This window comes from Harmonia axyridis, chromosome 7 (genome assembly GCF_914767665.1).
Source record: "Harmonia axyridis chromosome 7, icHarAxyr1.1, whole genome shotgun sequence".
Lineage (NCBI taxonomy): Eukaryota > Metazoa > Arthropoda > Insecta > Coleoptera > Coccinellidae > Harmonia > Harmonia axyridis.
Window position 1 is genome coordinate 24,240,960 of NC_059507.1, and position 20,388 is coordinate 24,261,347.

Below are 20,388 nucleotides of genomic sequence, written 5' to 3' on the forward strand. Positions count from 1 at the left end.
TTTAACTAAAATCTATTGAACAGTGTCTTTGGAATTCATGTTATAATAACATAACTTACCTTAGAATTTCCAAAATTTATATTTGTGCGGATTGTTCGCTGATGGAGAGGCTGTATTGGACGTGCGTTGTTGCCTAAAGGTGCTTTAGGTGATTCTTCAGAACCCTGCATCAACTTCCTGAGTTGGTAAAGCTGAAAAAAAAAATGGATTTGTTGAATTGAATCGATGTCAATGATATTTCTGACTATGTATTCCAGACCGAATTTTTTCTGCATATAATGATAATAATAATTGTCTTTATTCTCACATCAATAAATTGTTACATGATATTCACAGGTATAATAATAGATATGAGAAAAGACGAAGTCCAGATATATTAAACATAAAACATAAAATACTTGTGTGTGGGCAATTCATATCCGAAACTGAACTCTCTTATTGGACAACACCAAACAAAATGAGAAGCTAATGAAAATGCTAATAATAAAAAATAAGGAATATTGGTTAATGTCTGAGATTAATTATAATAGCAGAATAGTGGATGGCTAACAAATAATTTTTAATTCCGGAAAAAGTACCTCCTCAAGCGGGACTCGAACCCACAACCTCAGAATCATTAGTCCAGCACTCAAACCAACTGAGCTACCGAGGAAGTTGAAAGTTTCAACAGAATATCAAGGAACCTCAGTAGTTCAGTTGGTGATATAGGTGGCCTAGTTATTCTGAGGTTCCGGGTTCGAGCCCCGCTCTAGTAGGACTTTTTCCGTAATTAAAAAATTGTCTGTGAACCTTCAAATACTATGTTATTATTAGGCCACTGGAAAAGTCCCCGGTCTGATGCACGGTACATTAAATTCATATTTTTAGTTTGTACCAACCTTCAAACGATTCGTGTCAAAATTTGACAGGAATGCGACCATTTGTTTGTGAGATTTTGCATTGTGAGTGTAGCTACTTTTGTTATTTGAACCAAGATGGAAAAGAAAAATTTCGTATGCTGATAAAATAGTGTTTTTTGAAGTGCCGCGCTAGCTCACAATCGATCAAAAGCAACAATGTGTTAATGATTCTGAGTAGTGTTTGAAGTGTTTAAGTGCAATAAACCTGAAATTTTTGAGCCGATATGTGACAATGGATGAAACATGGCTCCACCATTTCACTCCGGAGTTCAATCGACAGTCAGCTGAGTGGACTGCACACTTTGAACCGAATCCAAAGCGAGGAAAAACACAACAGACGGCTGTCATGGTTATGGCATCAGTATTCTGGGATGTGCAAGGTATAATATTCATTGATTACCTCCAAAAGATCTCGACCATCAACAGCGATCGTTATATAGCGTTATTGGGTCGTTTAAAGCATGAAATCGTTAAACAACGGCCCCATTTGAAGAAAAAAAGGTGCTATTTCATCAAGACAATGCGCCGTGTCATAAATAAATGGCAAAATTGCATGAATTGGGCATCGAATCGCTTCTGCATCCACCGTATACGCCAGATCTGCTTCCCAGCGACTTTTTCCTGTTCGCAGACCTCGAAAAAATGCTAGCTGGAAAGAAATTCAGCACCAATGAAAAAGTAATCGCCGAAACTAAGGCCTATTTTGAAGCGAAAGACAAATCGTACAATAAAAATGGTATCGAAAAGTTGAAAGATCGTTATAATCGCTGTATCGCCCTCGAAGGGAAACTATGTTGAATAATAAAATCGAATTTCGACAAAAAAATGTGTTTTACTATGGCAGACCGGTGACTTTTCAATACGCTTCATTAGTGATGGTGTCACACAAGGTCTGTAGATTACACAGGTTGCCTCGTAACTTAGGTTGAAGAATGGGGTAACGCGTCATCCGGTGTCTGTCAAGGTCTATAGAGTGTCTGTATCGCCATTGTCCATCATTGACATACATGTTATCGTAGCTGTTTTATGATTGAAGATATTTAAGACTATTTAGGATAGACTACGAACGATATACGCGTTCACACTAATAAGAAAATCCGTGAAAACCCACTTATTCATTGCAATAAAATGTTATATATTCGAATGAGTGAACCGAGTGACGTCAAGAATGGTTAACGCTGATTGGTTGGAAGTAAGGAGACAACCTGTCTAAATATATAGACCTTGGGCGTCACACACCGCCATTTTAGTTCTCCTGTCAGTGTTCGGAATCCAAACAAACAAATTGTCATTCAAATTAGTACGGTGTCGTTGAAGGAATTGGCTTATTTTGATGAATAAGATTATTTAATGAACGATTTTACTATTAATTGATAGACAGAAGGCACAAGATTAATGCCAGTAACTTGAAGTTCAACTAATAAACACGCCTTTTTACAAAATCTGGGGAATGATACAGGATTCAAACTTACTGGTATTAACGTCGATCCTTCTGTCTATCAATTAATACTGAAATCGTTCCTCAAATACTCTTATTTATGGAAATAAGCCAATTCCTTCAACGACACCGTACTAATTTGAATGACAATTTATTTGTCTGGATTCCGCACACTGACAGAAGAACCATAAATGGCGGTATGTGACATCACACTAATAGAGCGTATATTAATGATAACCAATAATCGGAACCTGTCCACCATGCCATTCTAAAAACATACCATTTCCTTCGGGAAACCACGAAAATCAATGATCCGACAATTCAGGATGATTCAGATACCGAATAGACTTCCGTCGAATTGTCGGCAAGATATTCATGACAGTTTCGATGGTTCGACTCCTCTTCTGTGCCGCGATGAAATGGGATCTCGACATATGGCACACATTTATGAATTTCGAGTTTCGCAGTGAGATATGGCCTTGTGTCGTCGAAGCCGTTTAATATCTTCGACGGGGTCGAGCGAGGGGAGTTTTCCAAAGCGGGATTTTCCGAAGTGAAATGTTCCACCTGCAAATCGAACCACTCTCTGTGACGGCGAGACTTTCTGTTCAATAATTAAATGACTCTGGTAGGTGTAGTGAGGTTGGTTCACCCTCATAGATCGACGAAGGTTTATCCTAAGATGTTCAAAATGTGATGTGTTCACTGATTAGATTTTGCTTAAGCTAATTCTGACAATGCTCGGCTCGGGATGGGTCTCTTTTCCACCTTCTTCCTTAAGCTATACGAAGAATTAACCTACAGTGACTTAATAAACCACAGTGGCGACACGCGTGATCTCGTTTTTGATAGAGCCTAAATATGGCAAATTTTTGTTTACATTCTCCGTTTCTCTATTTTTTGGTATTTATTCAAGTCTTTGGTATCCTTCAGTTGAATGAATTCGTTCTATATACAATCAAATATTATCGGGCCCAATAATTTCAAATTTGTGTCAGTTCTGTTCAGTCAATTGAATTCTCAAGTTCTATGGTAAAGCCAAAAGGTTCGCTATTTTTGGGCTCAATTTCTACGAATTGTCGCCACTGAGTTTTATTAAGTCACTGTGAAATAACCAATCAACGACATCATTTTCATTCGTTCTGTCAAATAGTTATTTATGCAACAAGTGCAAAAAGTGAATGTTTATTGCACTCGACGTGAAATTGTCCAACTCGGTCTAACGGCCTCGTGGACAATTTCTGCACCAGTTGCATACAACATTTTTTCTACGTTCATGCAAAAAGCAAAAAATGATTTATTGAGGTGCGGCACTAGGTGTAGAAAGGCATTGTTTGTTCATCTCTGGCTGCTAACATTAATACAAAATAATATAAAATATGTAACTGTTTAAAACGTATTGCCAATCTCACAGCATATCTGATAAATATGAAGTGGGTTTGAACGTTTATGTTTGTCATGATGACAGCACGTTGAAGTAGAATGACAGATGAATGCAATAAAAACTGTATTGCACTAGTCAATAAAGACCTTCTTTTTCCATTAAATATAGTTCAATAAAGTTTTGCTTTTCGCATGAATGTAGAAAAATTAATTTATTATTGATTTAACCAAGATGTCTAAAAACGTGGTGTCTGGACTGATTAGCTTTTGTTTTGCCAATTTTGAGAATATTAGTTTAAGCTTCTGATTGGCTAGGATCGGGTTAATTGATGTATCCTGTCAAAATCAAAGGAAAAAAGAACGGAATGAAAAGTATGACATTGCGACGCCGCCACGAAATAAAACTAATATTTTCAATTTGGTCGAATGTCATTCCATTCAAAAATTGTTGAGCGCACACACCATGTTTTTAGACATCTTAGATTTAACCCTAAAATGGCATTGACAGAATGACGACGTGAGCGCCACCATAAGAAATGATGCGGAAATCAAGTGAAAAGGGAGCAATACCATTAAAATCCAAGAAGGCTGGTCCCTTCAAAAGTCGCCACTTTAATCTAAAGGTTTTTCAAATGTAAGTAAGTGTTTTGAGACATTTTAATTCTTTTCCATTAATTTTATGGACTGATATCGAAGATATTCAAATTTTTTGAAAAAGCGGGCGAAAAAATTTCCCTAAGTGTTTTACAACTAAATCCTCAGTGCTATCGTTGGTGGTGAGTGAAAACTACTATTTGATTGACTATATTTGAATAAATATATTGAATTTTTCTTATATTGACGGAAAAAAAGAGAGACATAATATCATAAAAAATGAGTATACAAGATCCGGGGATATTTCCCCGGATAATGAGATCAGTTACCCCTAAAACAGCCATAACAATTAATAACTTGAAAGACGAGAATAAATTTTCATTTGCAGACTTAACATTATTGAACAATGAAATTCAAATTTTAAAAAAACAAGCCACAGAAGAAGGAGATCACGAAATGCTATCACAAATTCAATCTCTTAGTCAAAACATAATAGCAACAAAAAGTGCGAATAAACAATCCTTTACATATGCGGTGTCCGATAAGGGACCTTATACAGTATTCATACAAAGTAAATCAAGCAATATTGGAAACCTCGATCCATTATCGTTGGGAAAGATGTTTTTCGATAACGATGATTTCAATTTTAATATAAAGAACATAGCTAGGAAGGGAAGAAATCGAATTGGTGTAGACTTTGCTAACCCACGCGAGGCAAATTTATTTGTGGAAAAAAAATAATTTCGTAGATTACGATGTTTTCATACCTTCATATTTGTTAACGAGTATGGGGGTCATCTCAGATATCGGATTAAGCATCTCCGAGGAAGACATTATGAAATACGCGGATTCAACATCTGAAATCATAAAGGTACGACGCTTAAAAAGACGACAAACATTAGACGGTAAAACGACTTACGTAGACGCGAAGTCATGTGTGATTACATTCCGCGGAAAAAATTTACCAAATAACATCAAACTATTTCACAACATAATATATGTAGACCAATATATAAGCCCGGTAATTCAATGCTATAATTGTTTGCGATATGGACACACAGCAAAACAGTGTAGGGGTAAAAAAAGGTGTAGAAATTGTGGTTCACAGCACGAAGAGACAGAATGCGAAGCAAAAAAACCAATTTGTATTTACTGCAGTCAAAACCATTCTGCAGTAGATAGAATTTGTCCGGAATTCGATAGACAAAAAAGAATAAAAGAGGCGATGGCAGTTCATAAATACACTTACTTTGAAGCCAATATTATTTTGAAAAACAATAGTAGAAATTTATACGCGAATGACAAAGAATTTCCAAATCTAACAAAAAATAACAGAACTGATGAAAATATTTTACGAACACCAGCTACCATTAACAATCAATCGTACGCTCAGAAAGTTAAAGAAAGACAAACACAAACCGTCAACAACACACGTAGAGTCAGCACACCCATTCAAAGAAAAAGACCACCCCCACAAATACCGGGATATAATCAAGAAGAACATAAAAAATGTTTAATAGATTCACAATGTAATGATAATATCCCCTACGATTGGGAAGAACTTAAAAATAATTCTAGAAAAGAAAATTTCGATATAATCGATAACGACTCAAACAACTCACAACCAAAAAAATCAGCGCAAGTAGATTATCTTCTCCCCCATTATTTTAAAAATTCACCTAATAGTAACAATAGAAAAATTCAACTACATCAAGATTATAAAATAATACAAGCTACAGCAATCGTTCATCAGACAACAGACGAATTTAAAAATGACGAAGAAGACGATATGGAAATCAATTTAGATAATTAAAATATTAAAAAAAAAATCTAATGACAAACAAAATAAAAATTATACAATGGAATATTAGATCTATAAATTCGAATTATGAAAATATGATTAACATTGCAGAGAGCTTTAATCCAGATATAATTCTACTATCTGAAACCTTTCTTAAACCAATTCAAAAATTAACATTAAAACACTACAAAACGGTAAGGCAAGACAGAGATGACGGTAAAGGAGGTTTAGCAGCTTTAATAAGAGATACAATTGATTTTCAGAATTTTGAAATTAAAAATGACATATTACCAGAAAGAACTCAAGGAATGATCATTAAGATAACGAACCTCACCATAATACATATCTATAACCCACCCGATCTAAAACTTAATAATCATAAATTATCATCCTTTTTAAACCAAATTAACGGGGCTTTTATATTAACCGGAGATCTTAATTCACAAAGCCCGATGTGGGGCTCTGGTATAATAAATTATAACGGGAAAATCATGGAGAAAATATTAGAAGAAACTAACACGATTCTATTAAACGATGGAACTCCAACTAGTTTCACAAAACCGGGCATCAACAAAAGCGCACCCGATATAACAATATGTTCGTCAAATTTGAGTAATAAATGCAACTGGGAGGTCATATATGACCCAGGAATAAGCGATCACTTTCCGATTAAAATTACTATAGGCATTGAAACAAAATTTTCTAATCTACTTTTTAGATCAACAAGACAATACAAAACAAACAACATAAATTGGCAAAATTTCAGCGACAGCATAGACAGTTTCCTAGGAAATAATACAATAGAGTCAATAACAGAGTTTGAACATATGATGGAAACATGCGCCAAAGAAAATATTCCAATTGTTAAAATATCAGAAAATAATCGTTACCGGACGATTTGGTGGGATGACGAATTGACGGACCTGACAAAGAATAAAAGAGAAACATTCAGAAGATACACAGAGCATCCCTCACGGGAAAATTACATAAAAGCAAACGAGATCAGAGCTAAGGTAAAAAGAAAAATTAAAAAAAAGAAATTTGAGACATTTCAAAAATTTTGTGAAGAACTAACATTCAAGGATAGTAAAAGAACGTGGAGAATAATAAATAAATTCAAAAATAAATCAATAAGTACGGAAACAATAAAACAACCATCTCAAGAGGTCCTAATAAAGCTAATGGAAAAATTAGCTCCTACCAACAGAGTCAACATCCCTTCAACGCGAAACAATTTGTTAACACCATTATTTAGTAGAGAAGAATTAAATCTAGCCATCAATGCGAAAAAAGACACAGCGCCAGGTATGAACGGTTTAACATATCCCATATATAAAAATCTGCCCGATCAGGCAAAACATAGATTGGTTAATATTATAAATTCACTGTTAGATAAACCCGAAACACTACAAGAACATTTAAAAATACTTATAATTCCCTTCATAAAACCGGGAGGAAATATTAACGACGTTAACAGTATAAGACCGATAGCATTAGCACCGTGCTTTATTAAAATTATCGAAACACTCATAAAAAACCGCATTGAAAAAAAAATAGAGATGGCGATAGATACAGACACTTTAATGTACGGATTTAGGAGAGGTAGATCTATATACGATAGTTTAATATATATGGTCAGTCGTATTTACAATTCCTTCGCTAGAGGACAATTAACAATAGTAGTTTTTCTTGACATTAAATCAGCTTACGATAATATCGACGTAGGTTTATTATTAGAAGACTTATACGAAATAAATATACCAACAAAACTTATAGAAATAATAAAAATGTTACTATTAAATAGACAACTATTCATAAAAGACATTAAGGAAGGAAAAATCTTAGGACCGTGGATAACAAGCCAGGGCGTATTGCAAGGCTCAATAACTAGCGCATCATTCTTTAATTTATATGTCCGAAGAATGTCAGATTGTGCAGAATACGGAGTGGATATGGGACAGTATGCGGATGACACATATTTGATGATAACAGGCAACGATGTATCAGTAATGCGCGAAAAAATACAACAGACTCTAGATCAATTACAAATTTGGTTGAAAAAACGTAATCTTACACTATCCACTAATAAAAGTACAGCTATGATATTCACCAAAAAACATTCACCCATAATTCCATGTTTCAAAATAAATAATGAACCGATACAATGGAAACAAGAAATAAAATATTTAGGTGTTACATTGGACAAAAATCTATCGTGGACAAAACATACAGAAATAATGTGTTCAAAAGCCTTAAAGGGAGTAAATATTTTGAGGAGTCTATGTAGAACCTGGTGGGGTGCGCACCCAAAAACACTTTTAATAATTTACAAGTCACTTATCAGACCTTATCTTGATTTCGGGTCCATAATTTATGGTGGATGCTCCAGAAAAATTCTCAATAAATTAGATACAGTTCAACATCAAGCTCTAAGAGCGGTGGGTAGTTTTATGAAATCAACACCAATTAATATTTTGATGGCAGAATGCGGAGAAACATCATTGGAAACACGTAGAAAGTCATTGGCACAAAAATTTATATGTAAAAGCTTTAGATTTGAAAACAATACCGTACTGACAGAAATAGAAAATATAGCGTTTTTTAGAGGATATTGGAACAACAAGTATACACCAGCCTTTATTAAAGCTTATTATTTAGTAAAAACCAAATCTCGCTGGATATATGGATCATCACATCTGCCATTCTTTGAACTAAATTATATAGATCACGCACATAAAGTAAATTGTCACATCTCGGAAATACAAAAATATTCCAAGACAGCCCCAGCAGACTTCAATAATCTCAAAAATCAGGAATATATCGGATACGATCACATATACACAGATGCGTCAGTAAATTTGGAAACAAAATCAGTAGGTATAGGAATATATTCAGATTCTCTGAATATAGAATACTCCGCCAATCTACCAGGTCATTGGTCAATATTTTCCGCAGAAATGATGGCAATATGCAAAGCAATAAACATAATAATAAAGAAAAAACGAAAATTCTGTGTAATATTTTCCGATTCATTAAGTGCCATAACATGTCTAAGGGAATGGAAAATGTCATCAAATACAAACATAATTTCTATTAACGTTAAAAAATATCTTCACAAAGCTGCATTATTAGATTTATACATCGTCTGTGTTTGGATACCAAGTCATTCGGGCATAATAGGGAACGAACGGGCAGATATTCTAGCAAAAAAAGGTGCTTCGGAAAAGAACAAAACTAGCAAATATAGGGGAGATCAAAACGATGTAAGGAATATATTGCAGAGAAGTTTAGAGAATCAGTGGATAAAAGAATGGAATGAAGTGGGAGTTTCAAAGGGGAAGACGTACACACATATGAGAAACAGAGATAAAAAGTTCACGCCAATTCGAAAATGTTTTTTGTTTGACTCTGAATTTGACAAATACAGTGTATCAACGATGATGCGATTGCGTTCCAATCATTGCCTGTCTCCGGAACATTTATTTAAAATAAAAGTATACGATAGTCCTAATTGTCAGTGTGCAGAATACGGAGATATAGTACATATACTGTTTAATTGTCAGCTGAACAGGGTAAACTGTGATATATTATACTATAAATTAACACAATTGGGAATGGAATGCCCAATTAGTGTGAACGATGTCGTTTTTAGCCAGTCGATTAAGATTATAGAGTGTTTAACTAGTTTTTTAAAAGCTTCAGGGTTGAAATTGTAGTCAATCGAATGTAAGTTTATGTGTAACTAACATTATGTATGTGATGTTCTAGCCCTGTGTACGTCAAATATCCTTTCCATCCTTGGGAACAAGGGGAGAAATAGTAATATAGTGACTGGGTACATGACCTCCGGTCGAGCCCAAATTGCCCTTCCAATAAGGGTAACCTTGAAAGAAGAAGAAGAAGAATATTCAAATTTTTTGAAACAGTTTGAAAAATTAAATTTTATCTAGCGATATAGTGATTTATTCCACATTGCGTTCCAGCAGAGCAGTTTCTGGTGGAGATGTTAGGCCTTATTAACATCTCATTATTGTCAGGGTGCGCTCCTGTTGATATAAGTGATTCACATGATGGCTCATTAGACGTTTATGGAGAACTAATGGTAATGTTGTGTCTAAAATTTGCATAGTGGGGTTTGGGACAATTTCCCTAAAATATCTACAACATTTCTACAACTTCCGGTTATACCGGAAACAGACAACTATACTTTCTCCTTTCGAATGGCACACCCAGTGCCTATATTAATGCATCATTATGTAGCTTATTTGATGAAAATTTCAGCAATATGCCTGTTGGGTTATGAGTTAATGAGATTCTTGAGAAAAAAAGAATGGTTGCGATGAGGAATTACATTTGTTGAACATTTCTGCAGAAAATACATTTTTCATTTTTGATTCTGGCAATACGTAGTATTATAAGACTGTTTTCGACTTTGACCAAGAATGTACTGGGTGTTAATGAGAAGATCATGAACTTGGATAACTAAAATCCATCAAAACTCAAGATTTTCAGATCACAACCTATATTTTTCATTCTTTCAGTCCATTCTACGTACAAAAAGATGCGGGTTACTTAAGCAAACCCTATGCACAAGTTCATGTTGATGATGACAAGTTAGAGTAGGAGATATATAGTTTTCACAGACCTATGTTCGCAGCAAGTGTGGCATAAGTTTTTCGAAAGTGTTGGGGGTCATTTGAGAGATTTCTTCCTCAATTGCGATCTTCAGGCAGTTCATGATATGTTGTGGTACTTATTCGCCAGAAGCTGGGTTTCCGGTTATTCGGGAATTAAATGGAATGAAGAGGCCAACACATTTGCCTGAAAAGGAGGACAAACTCCTCTCATTGGCCTGGAACTATTCTGTGGAATAGGCAAATGTACCTACAAGAAAAAGTTTCAGGAGAAGGAGAAACCTGAAATTTTCTAGATTGGATCATTCCAAGGAGAGTCTTTGAAACATTGACACTGCGATATCCAACAAGTATCTGGATCATAGCAAGAATTACTCCTCACTGGATTCCTCCCAGGGCGTTGTCGCCTCAGAAACACCTCATGAGAATAGGTTTAGCAGAAAATTACAAGTGCAAATTTTGTTGGGAAGAGGACGAAACTCCGGATCACCTGGTGACGGAATGGATCGCCATCATGAAATCTACTTTGGATAAGAAACTTGTGAGGAATTAACCTTCTTGAACCATTCCAGATACTGGAGTTCACTAGAACTCTGGAACTGGAAGAAGAGCTGTAGATCACTTAATTGCGAGAATAGCTGTAATGGGGGCAAAATAGACTATTAGGTCGCATTGCAACGGATCCCCCTTGAATCAAATCTAATCTAATGTCAGTAATGTAATCTCACTCTCTATTACCTCTGTTTTTTCACCGTGATTTTTGAAATGAGGGAGCTAGCTCTAGTCTTTGTAGATTGTCTCAACTAGTGGACAGTTGTAACTGAAAATGACGAATTGTCATCTGCTGAAAGAAAGCTATATGGCTCCACATTGACGGTGGTTTTTCCTAGAGGGTCTGCGATATTTTATACCGATGGCTCGAAAACTGAAGATGGACGAATGGAAGCCGACGTATACAATCCCTTATTCTAAGTAGCCTTACCAATGGATTTCTGCCCTTGAATGTTCCAGTCAGAAACCTCTCTGTATAAGGCGCAACTACCAAAGAGCAAAAATATTATTATTATTATAAATTTTACAAGAGTTGAGGAGAAGCCTATAAACTCACAAAAAATATATATATAGCATCCGACAGCAAAGCAGTCCTGCTAGCGCTTGACTCTCTACAAGTTAAGTCAAAGTTAGTCTGGAAATGTAAAACGTCCCTTAATGTACTCTGAGAAAGAAACCAGGTCAACCTTATCTGGGTGCTTGGTCACTCCGGAATATCCAGCAATGAAACGGCAGACCGACTGGCCAGCGAAGGGGGGGGGGGATGTCAGAGCCATTTTGTGGTTTTCCAGACAGTCATCCTACCAGTCATGTACCTAAACCAAAGGGCATTAATCTGAACTGACAAAGTCAGTGAAAATCAAGCGAGAAGTCAGACAAGGATACGTTCTCTCACCACTCCTCTTCAACGTTTACGCAGAGGAAATTTTCAACGAAGCTTTCAAAGGAGCTGCCGGTGGAATACGAGTCAACGGCATTCCACTAAACAACTTGCGTTACGCGGATGACACGGTGTTTCTCACGGAAAACATGCTGAATAATGTCATCACAGCTAGTCGTGAATATGGTCTGGCACTTAATGCTAAAAAGACCAAATACATGATTGTATGACCAAAGCTGAAGTGCCTGATGAACATCTATATGCGGAAGGTGAAATGCTGGAAAACGTCGAGAGGTATGACTATCTAGGTACAAGTGTTGACTGCTCCGTGGATTATTGTTTATAAGTGAAGATTCGCATTGAGAGGGCCCGTGAATCCTCTATAAGAATCAGAAAGCTGCTCTGTAGTCGCGATCTGAGTCTGGAACTGAGAACTCGGATGCTCAAATGTTATGTATTCCCATTTCTTCTATATGGTGTTGAAGCTTGGACCATCAACGCATATTGCGAGTGAAAGCTAGAAGTATTCGAAATGTTGGCCTACCGTAAGATGTTGAAAATATCGTGGACGGTACATATGACCAATGTGGAAGTTTTGGCAAAAATGCAGAAGGGTATGGAGATCCCGCAGGAAGTGAAAAAAAGGAAATTGCAACATCTCGGCCACATCATGAGAGGCTCAAAATATGAGTTTCTACAACTCATAATCCAAGGAAAAATTGTGGGAAGAAGATCTGTTGGAAGAAGAAGAATATCCTGGCTAGCGAATCTGCGAAAATGTATTAACGCCACATCAGCGGACTTCTTCAGAGCCGTAGCTTCCAAGGTTGAAATAGCAATGATTATAGCCAACCTCCGAAATGGAGACGGTACATGAAGAAGAAGAAGACAGTCATCAAAGTGATGGCAGTCAGGGAATGGAAACAAAAGAGGAAGTTTGTGTTCTAGCGGACAATCAATGGTCAAAGACAGGCCAACTACTCGAAGAGCTGGACTGAGAAAGCTCTCTCACTCAGTGAACAGGAACTGAGGCAACTGATGGGCGCACTTCCAGGAGGTATCATCTGAAAAACATGGGGAAAGCGTATGGCGCTTCTGTCCAGAAACCAGCCAAACATTTACTATGAGAATTTGAAGCTGTTCACCGGCAAAGGCTACAATACTTTGGCCTCTGGTTTTTAAAGCCGGAATATAGATTTCAGAAGGGTAATCAATTTCATTGAGACATTACTACCGAACTGGTGAAAATCGCGGGGATGCACAATAGATCTTTAGGTCAAGGTGCTTCAAAGTCGGATGATCTTTCGCCCTTCGCCCCTCCTCTGATCTAACCTAATAGTTCCACATTGTTTTGCAATTAAGAGTGGAATCGACAATGGAATACAAACCCTTCATGCACCCCTATACCCGAAAATACGGAACCCCGAAATTTCGAAGGGCCTCTTCCCAAAAGGGGAGCATCGATGACAGCCATATAAATTCTTCCTACCGGCCAAGAACGAAACAGTTGAATTCTAAATCAGGATGAATAATCCCCCCAGTATTGATACCGTGATATATTGCATTCCACGGTTTATAAAATGTTTCCGCCCTCTTTATGTGTCCGCGCTCAAAAGTCTAACCAACAAAACAACGGACGTGAATTAATGGACCTTCCAAGGGGCCATTTATCTCTATTAATCGCATCCTCAGTCCGTATTACTGTTGGAAATATAATAAAATCACTAGGCCCTAATGGAAAATCCAATTAACGGACGCTGGGCGTCGAAACCGCGACGCCTTTGTTCGTTGCGGCGGTCGATCGAACGAAAGTGAAGAATTGTGGCGAGAACCCTTTCTTGTGTTCGATTTAGAGATTAGTTGGTCAGTAGGGGGTGTATTGAATAAGAACAAATCCTACCTAACTCAAGATACATTCTTGAAAGAAAAAAAATTGAATGAATTTACATGCATTCATGAATTCCGAATAGGAATCTAATTTCTTTATTTCAGTATCGTATTGAGTTCATTGCAGTACTAAACATAGTGCTATAATGAACTGATACAATAACACTGAGCAATCATTGTTTGCATTTTATTTTGTACATGATACAGGAAATGTCAAAATTCATGAAAAAAATATAACCATAAAAAAATACATGGCTTGTCAAATGAATGTGAAAACATCACAGAATATAATAATAAATAGTCATATACATATTTAGAATTAAATACACACAAAAATTGGGTACGATGTCACAGTTAACTTAAAAATTCGCTCAACTTGTATATAGTCTTTTCTAAAAGTAACTCCTTCACTCTCCTATTAAATACCGATGCATCAAACTGTTTGAAATGATTTGGAAGCCTATTAAATAGTTTGAGGCATGTGTGATTGGGACCTTGTTGGGTTTTGTTTATCCTGGCATAAGGAATAGAGAAGTTGTCCTTTTTACGAGTGTTATACCGATGCTAGTCAGAATTTCTAATAAATTTGTCCTGTTTGTTGTGAACAAGTTAACACAGGTAAGTATAAACATTGATGTTATCGTTAGTATTATTTCCCTATTAAAAACATTCCTACAGCTGCCAGTGTTCTTCATCCCGAATATGGCTAGAACAGCTTTCTTTTGCTGAAAGAGAACTCTCTCAACTTCTGAACTGTGACCCCATATGATTATGCCATACACAGCTAGTCCATAGAAGGATGAATGATAGGCCATTTTAGCAACCCTCGAGTGGGAAATTTGTCTTATTCTTCTGATCATAAATATTGATGTTGATAATTTATTACAGAGATTGGTTATATGGTTTCTCCAGCTCAAGTCCGACTGAAACTCCAAACCCAGATACCTAATAGATGAGGTGTTACTCAGTTTATTGCTAAATATGATCTTCTGTGTTTATGGCGGATTCATTCGCAGGCCATTAGAAGAAAACCAGTTTAACGCTTCCCTTTCTGTGGTTTTTGTTTTCTCATATAAGTTTTTCCTAGAGTTCGACTTGTTTAAAAATGAGGCATCGTCGGAGAAACTACAGGTTTTATCGGATGTTATATGGTCGAAAACGTCATTCAGAAACAAAATGAATAAAATCGGACCCATAATTGATCCTTGGGGAACACCTAACTCCACTCTCAGCAGAGACGACACCTTTCCATTCCATCTCACGGCCTGATACCTGTCTCTTCGCCGTTGTTATATGCTTCTAAAATTGTTTCAAGCACGTCGATCATGGCTGTAACTATAGATTTTCCTGTTCTAAAGCCATGCTGTGCTTCATTAAGTTTTAATCTCTTCTCCAAAAAATCAACTAGGTGGTTTTTAAACACTAATTCAAAAATTTTCGAGATGACGGGTGAAATAGAAATTGGTCTGTAATCTGAGTAGTTCTCTGCATCGTGACTAATGCCACTTTCAGCTCATCAGGAAAAATGCCTTGGTCAATACAGTCGTTGAAAATTTTGCATAACGGATTTTTTACACCTTATGGTGGGATGAATTTCAGTAAGGGCACTGTCATCCCATAACAGTCTTTGGATTCCTTACTCTTCACAGCCTGTATTATCTGCTCTATCTCAGTCTCAGTAACGGGCCACAGAAACAAAGAATCTGTTCCATTTAACATGTTCTTTAGTGGGGAATTTCCAGCAGACTCGAATCACAACGGGAAGGTTCCCAAATGTTCTTAAGAAATCCATAGTAATGCCAGTATTAAAAAAGAGCAATCTGAATTACATAATGAATTATAGACCAATATCCATTTTGAGCGTGTTTTCCAAAGTATTCGAAAAAATAGTTTTCACCAGGATGATGTGTTTTCTGAATAGATTTAACATAATCCATCCTGCTCAGCACGGTTTCAGGAGCGGTCATTCAACCCAATCAGCTGCTGTAAATTTTTTCGAATCCGTTTACGAGTGTTTGGATAGGAACCTGTCCGTGGCAGGTCTATTTTTTGACTTATCTTCGGCTTTTGATACACTTTCTTTCAAGTTCATACTCGAAAAGTGCTATAATTTGGGCTTTAGGGGCGTATTCCTGGACTGGTTGCATAGTTACCTAAATGAAAGAACTATGTCTGTTAAAGTAGGATCTACTTATTCTGAAAATCACGATATTGTTCTTAGAGTTCCTCAGGGATCCGTGCTAGGACCCCTTTTATTTATATTATTTATAAATGATTTGCCTATAAAATTAGCTTCTTTCTTAATAACGCTATTTGCTGATGATGTGTCTGTGGTGGTTTCTAGCGGGAATCCTGAGGAACTTCGGAGTACCTGTGAATTTATTATGTGGGAATTTGTAAACTGGTGCCGCTCAAACAATTTGATGGTGAACGTTGATAAAACTGTATGCGTTTACTTCTCTATAAAAAATAATTAAGTTAGTACCTTCAGTTTGAAATGTGGGGATAACACTATCACAACATCAGAAACAACTAAATTTCTTGGAATCCATGTGGACAGAAATTTAAGATGGACTACTCATATTGACGTGTTATGTAAAAAATTAAACAGTTCAGTGTTTGCAATCGCTAGAATTAGGAATGTTTTACCTAGGTCCTCTGTAATGAGTGTATACTACAGCCTGGTATATAGCCATCTGTCTTATAACATTTTGCTCTGGGGAAGTAGCCCTGACTTCTCCAGAGTTTTTGTAGCTCAGAAACGAGTATTACGTACAATATTCAACCTCAATATGTTAGCGTCTTGTAAGCCAGTCTTTATTGGGAATGGAATCTTAACCCTACCCTCGATAAACATTTTGAAATGCTTACTATACGCAAAGGAAAATGAAGACAAATGGATGAAATTATCAAGTCATCATAATTATGTAACTAGAAATACGCAAATTTTTCTATTCCCTAAACATAGGACCCATAAATTTGAATGCTCTCCATTGTACCGAAGTATTAAGTTATACAATCATTTGCCACCATCTGTGAAGTCTTTGAATTTAAAATTGTTCAAAAAAGAAATCAAGAACCTCCTCTTAAAAAAAGGTTTCTATTCTGTAAATGAGTATTTATGTGACTCCTTAGTTGTTTAGTTTTCTTATTGTGACCTGTCCTATACACCATGTAGTGTCTTAAAGGATTAAATAAAATTATTATTATTATTATTATTAGGTATAAGATACGATAAGAATTCGTCTTGTTACCAAAGAGGCAAATAGAAATCACGAGAAGAATCCGTATGACCTGGTCCGCAGTGGGAAAACTTGGAAATGTTCTGAGAAATCCAGAAATTTCTATAAATTTGAAGATAAATGTCTTCACCACCTGTATACTTCCTGTTCTGACCTACAGCGTAGAAACGATGATACTCACAGTCTATCGAATCGAATGAGAATGACACAGAGATCTATTGAAAGGGCTATGTTAGGGATATCCTTGAGAGACCATATTACGAATGAAGAGATGAACGAAGGTAGAAGATGTGATAGGTAGGATAGCGGAAATGAAATGGGCCTGGGTGGGACATGTGGCTCGGCAAGTGTAGGAAGACCACCAAAACGCTGGTTAGATGACATTAAATCAAAGGTCGGACGATGTTGGCACCAGTTAGCTCAGGATAGAGGAGGTTGGAGAATTCAGGAAGGGATTCAGATAGACTGCTGAAGCAGATGAGATTTTCAGGCTCTGTAGATCAGAAGCAGAAACAGCTGAACACATGGTATGCAAGTATCCAGAGCGGGCTGGCCTAAGAACCTTTCATATGGGGAAGCCGGTCCTGGATACCCGTGAGGTAACGGCCAAGACCCCTAAGAAGGTTGTCCGTTTTATCAACGCCATTGACGACCTCCTGTGGTTTCCATAAATGAATAGGGTAGAGAACAAAATGGTTGCAGTTCCCGGAAGGATAACTGAGAACCAACGACCCCAGTTCAAATAAAAAAAAATTATATACTACCACTGATGCACCTAAAAATTAGGTTTTGGAGAAAAGAAGTATCCACTGTTCCAGAAACAAATACCATCTTTTAGATTTGCATTCCAAATCAGCATGATGAACATAATGAAAACTTCAAATTGAAATATCTATGCCAAATTTAAGTTGAATATCTTCTGAAGGGAAGGTCCTGCAAAAAAAACTTCCGAAAACAAAGCGGTTGATTATAGTACATCTTGGTTTTGAAATGATTAGAGGAATCTGTCATTTTTGTTTGTCCTTCAATTTAGGAACACTTTGTATATAAACTGTGTCCATTATAAACTATAAGTGAAATATAATAAAATGACATCAGAATTGAATATTTTTCTCAATCTCAAACAAATATAAACAACATTACAATACGAAGAACATGATTATCCACACTAAATAAATTCTTATAATTACACAAGCTCCACCAGTATAGATGTCGCTCGCTCCACCCAACAAAAATGCAACAGCGCTTTTCGCCAGGGGCGTGCACGCTAATTTGCAAAGTGCCGACCGGTAAATTAAGCCGTATTCCTTACCTCGCTTTTTGTCATATAAATGGGCTTATTAAGGAGGATCCACACCGTTGTCTCCCAGCATCCCGGGTGGGTGGTCGAGCCCTCGTACGTCATGAAGTGGTCTGTGTCTGGCAGCATGGTTCTTATGGATAGGTGCTTTATGAACATCGAGGCCCCTGGAATCAGACGGAAAAACAAATATTTCAGTATGTGTGTACGCTGCAACTGTCAGAATTATCTGCGCTCCTCATGAAAAATGCATTATGCGTTCCGTGTACGAAGGGAAGGATTCGAACGTGGCGTTGTCACGTCTACGGGCTTGTCCGTGCCGTAGGTAGATTGGTGTCTTGACGAGGATGTGTCCCTTTTTTTTTTGGTTTATTTATTGAGGTTTTTCTCGTTTCGTTAAATGGCGGGATTGTGATGGAGATGCATGGGTTGTTGAGGATGAAGGTGAAGAAGGGAAACTAGAGGCTGTCATAATGTACACAGGGTGGGCCACGGTCGATGCCACCCTGAACTTTCACTGAGAATACAAGGTATGATTTTAATGAATATTTGATTTCTTGACTAGGAATATTTCTAGCCAAGAAATCAAATTCTATCAAGCTCTATCGATTGAAAATATTTTCAGCGCTTCGATATTTAATACTTTCGCAGCCAAGCTCATTTGATGAAAAGAGTCCAAGAAATGTTTTTCGATTTTTCGATATATTTCGATTGATTACTTCAGTCTGATTCACTGAATATAATTTTTGTTATCTACTTAATTTTTCACAAAAAAAAAGAAATTAGTCACAGATGACCACTTTGTGATTTGTAGGAATATTATTCCGGCGTATAGTCAGCGGTCATATTGGCGGTCTATTTTGCAAGTTACGACTCGCATCACTATATGCGTCTGTACTATACTAAAGGGTGTTTTTTTTAGAGCTATAGAACTTCAAATTGCAATAAAACAACGATGGATAATTCGATTGACATGAATTTTATTTATCCGTAAGATAATCTTGTGGCATTACATTTTGAATATGATTTCTGGCATATGACCGCCACGGCTGGCTCGGATGTAGTCCAATCTGGACGTCCAATTTTCGATGACTTTTTCCAACATTTGTGGCCGTATAGCGGCAATAATAATAATGTCTTCCAAATGTTCAAGGGTTTGTGACTTATCCGCATAGAGTCGTAGACCAATGACTTTACATAGCCCCATAGAAAGTGGTCTAGCGGTGTTAAATCACAAGATCTTGGAGGCCAATTCACAGGTCCAAACCGTTAAATTAGGCGGTCACCAAATGTGTCTTTTAATAAATCGATTGTGGCACGAGCTGTGTGACATGTTGCGCCGTCTTGTTGGAACCACAGCTCCTGGACATCATGGTTGTTCAATTCAGGAATGAAAAAGTTAGTAATCATGGCTCTATACCGATCTATAACGTTCTGGCCATCATCGTTTTTGAAGAAGTACGGACCAATGATTCCACCAGCCCATAAAGCGCACCAAACAATCAGTTTTTCTGGATGTAACGGTGTTTCGACATACACTTGAGGAGTAGCTTCACTCCAAATGCGGCAGTTTTGTTTGTTGACGTAGAACCAGAAGTTCGCTTCATCGCTAATGGACGTAGTGCGCGATACGTATTCCACACAGAACCATTATTTTCGAAATAAACTTGCACTATTTGCAAGCGTTGTTCGGGCGTGAGTCTATTCATGATGAATTGCCAAACCAAACTGAGAATAAATCACTTGTCAGCTGTTGAATCGGTCGCCATCTTGAACAG

General features: G+C 36.9%; 1 protein-coding gene across 1 annotated transcript in view; it reads right to left on the reverse strand.

Moving 5' to 3' along the window:
* The window catches only part of LOC123683792 (carbonic anhydrase-related protein 10-like), a 315,162-nt gene that overhangs the window by 37,604 nt on the left and 257,170 nt on the right, over positions 1-20,388 (reverse strand). Inside the window, exons 7-8 of the mRNA XM_045622685.1 lie at positions 18,623-18,777; positions 60-191 (exon numbers count right to left, since the gene is read on the reverse strand). Of these exons, the coding sequence (XP_045478641.1) occupies positions 60-191; positions 18,623-18,777 (287 nt within the window). The remainder of the gene's footprint in view (positions 1-59; positions 192-18,622; positions 18,778-20,388) is intronic.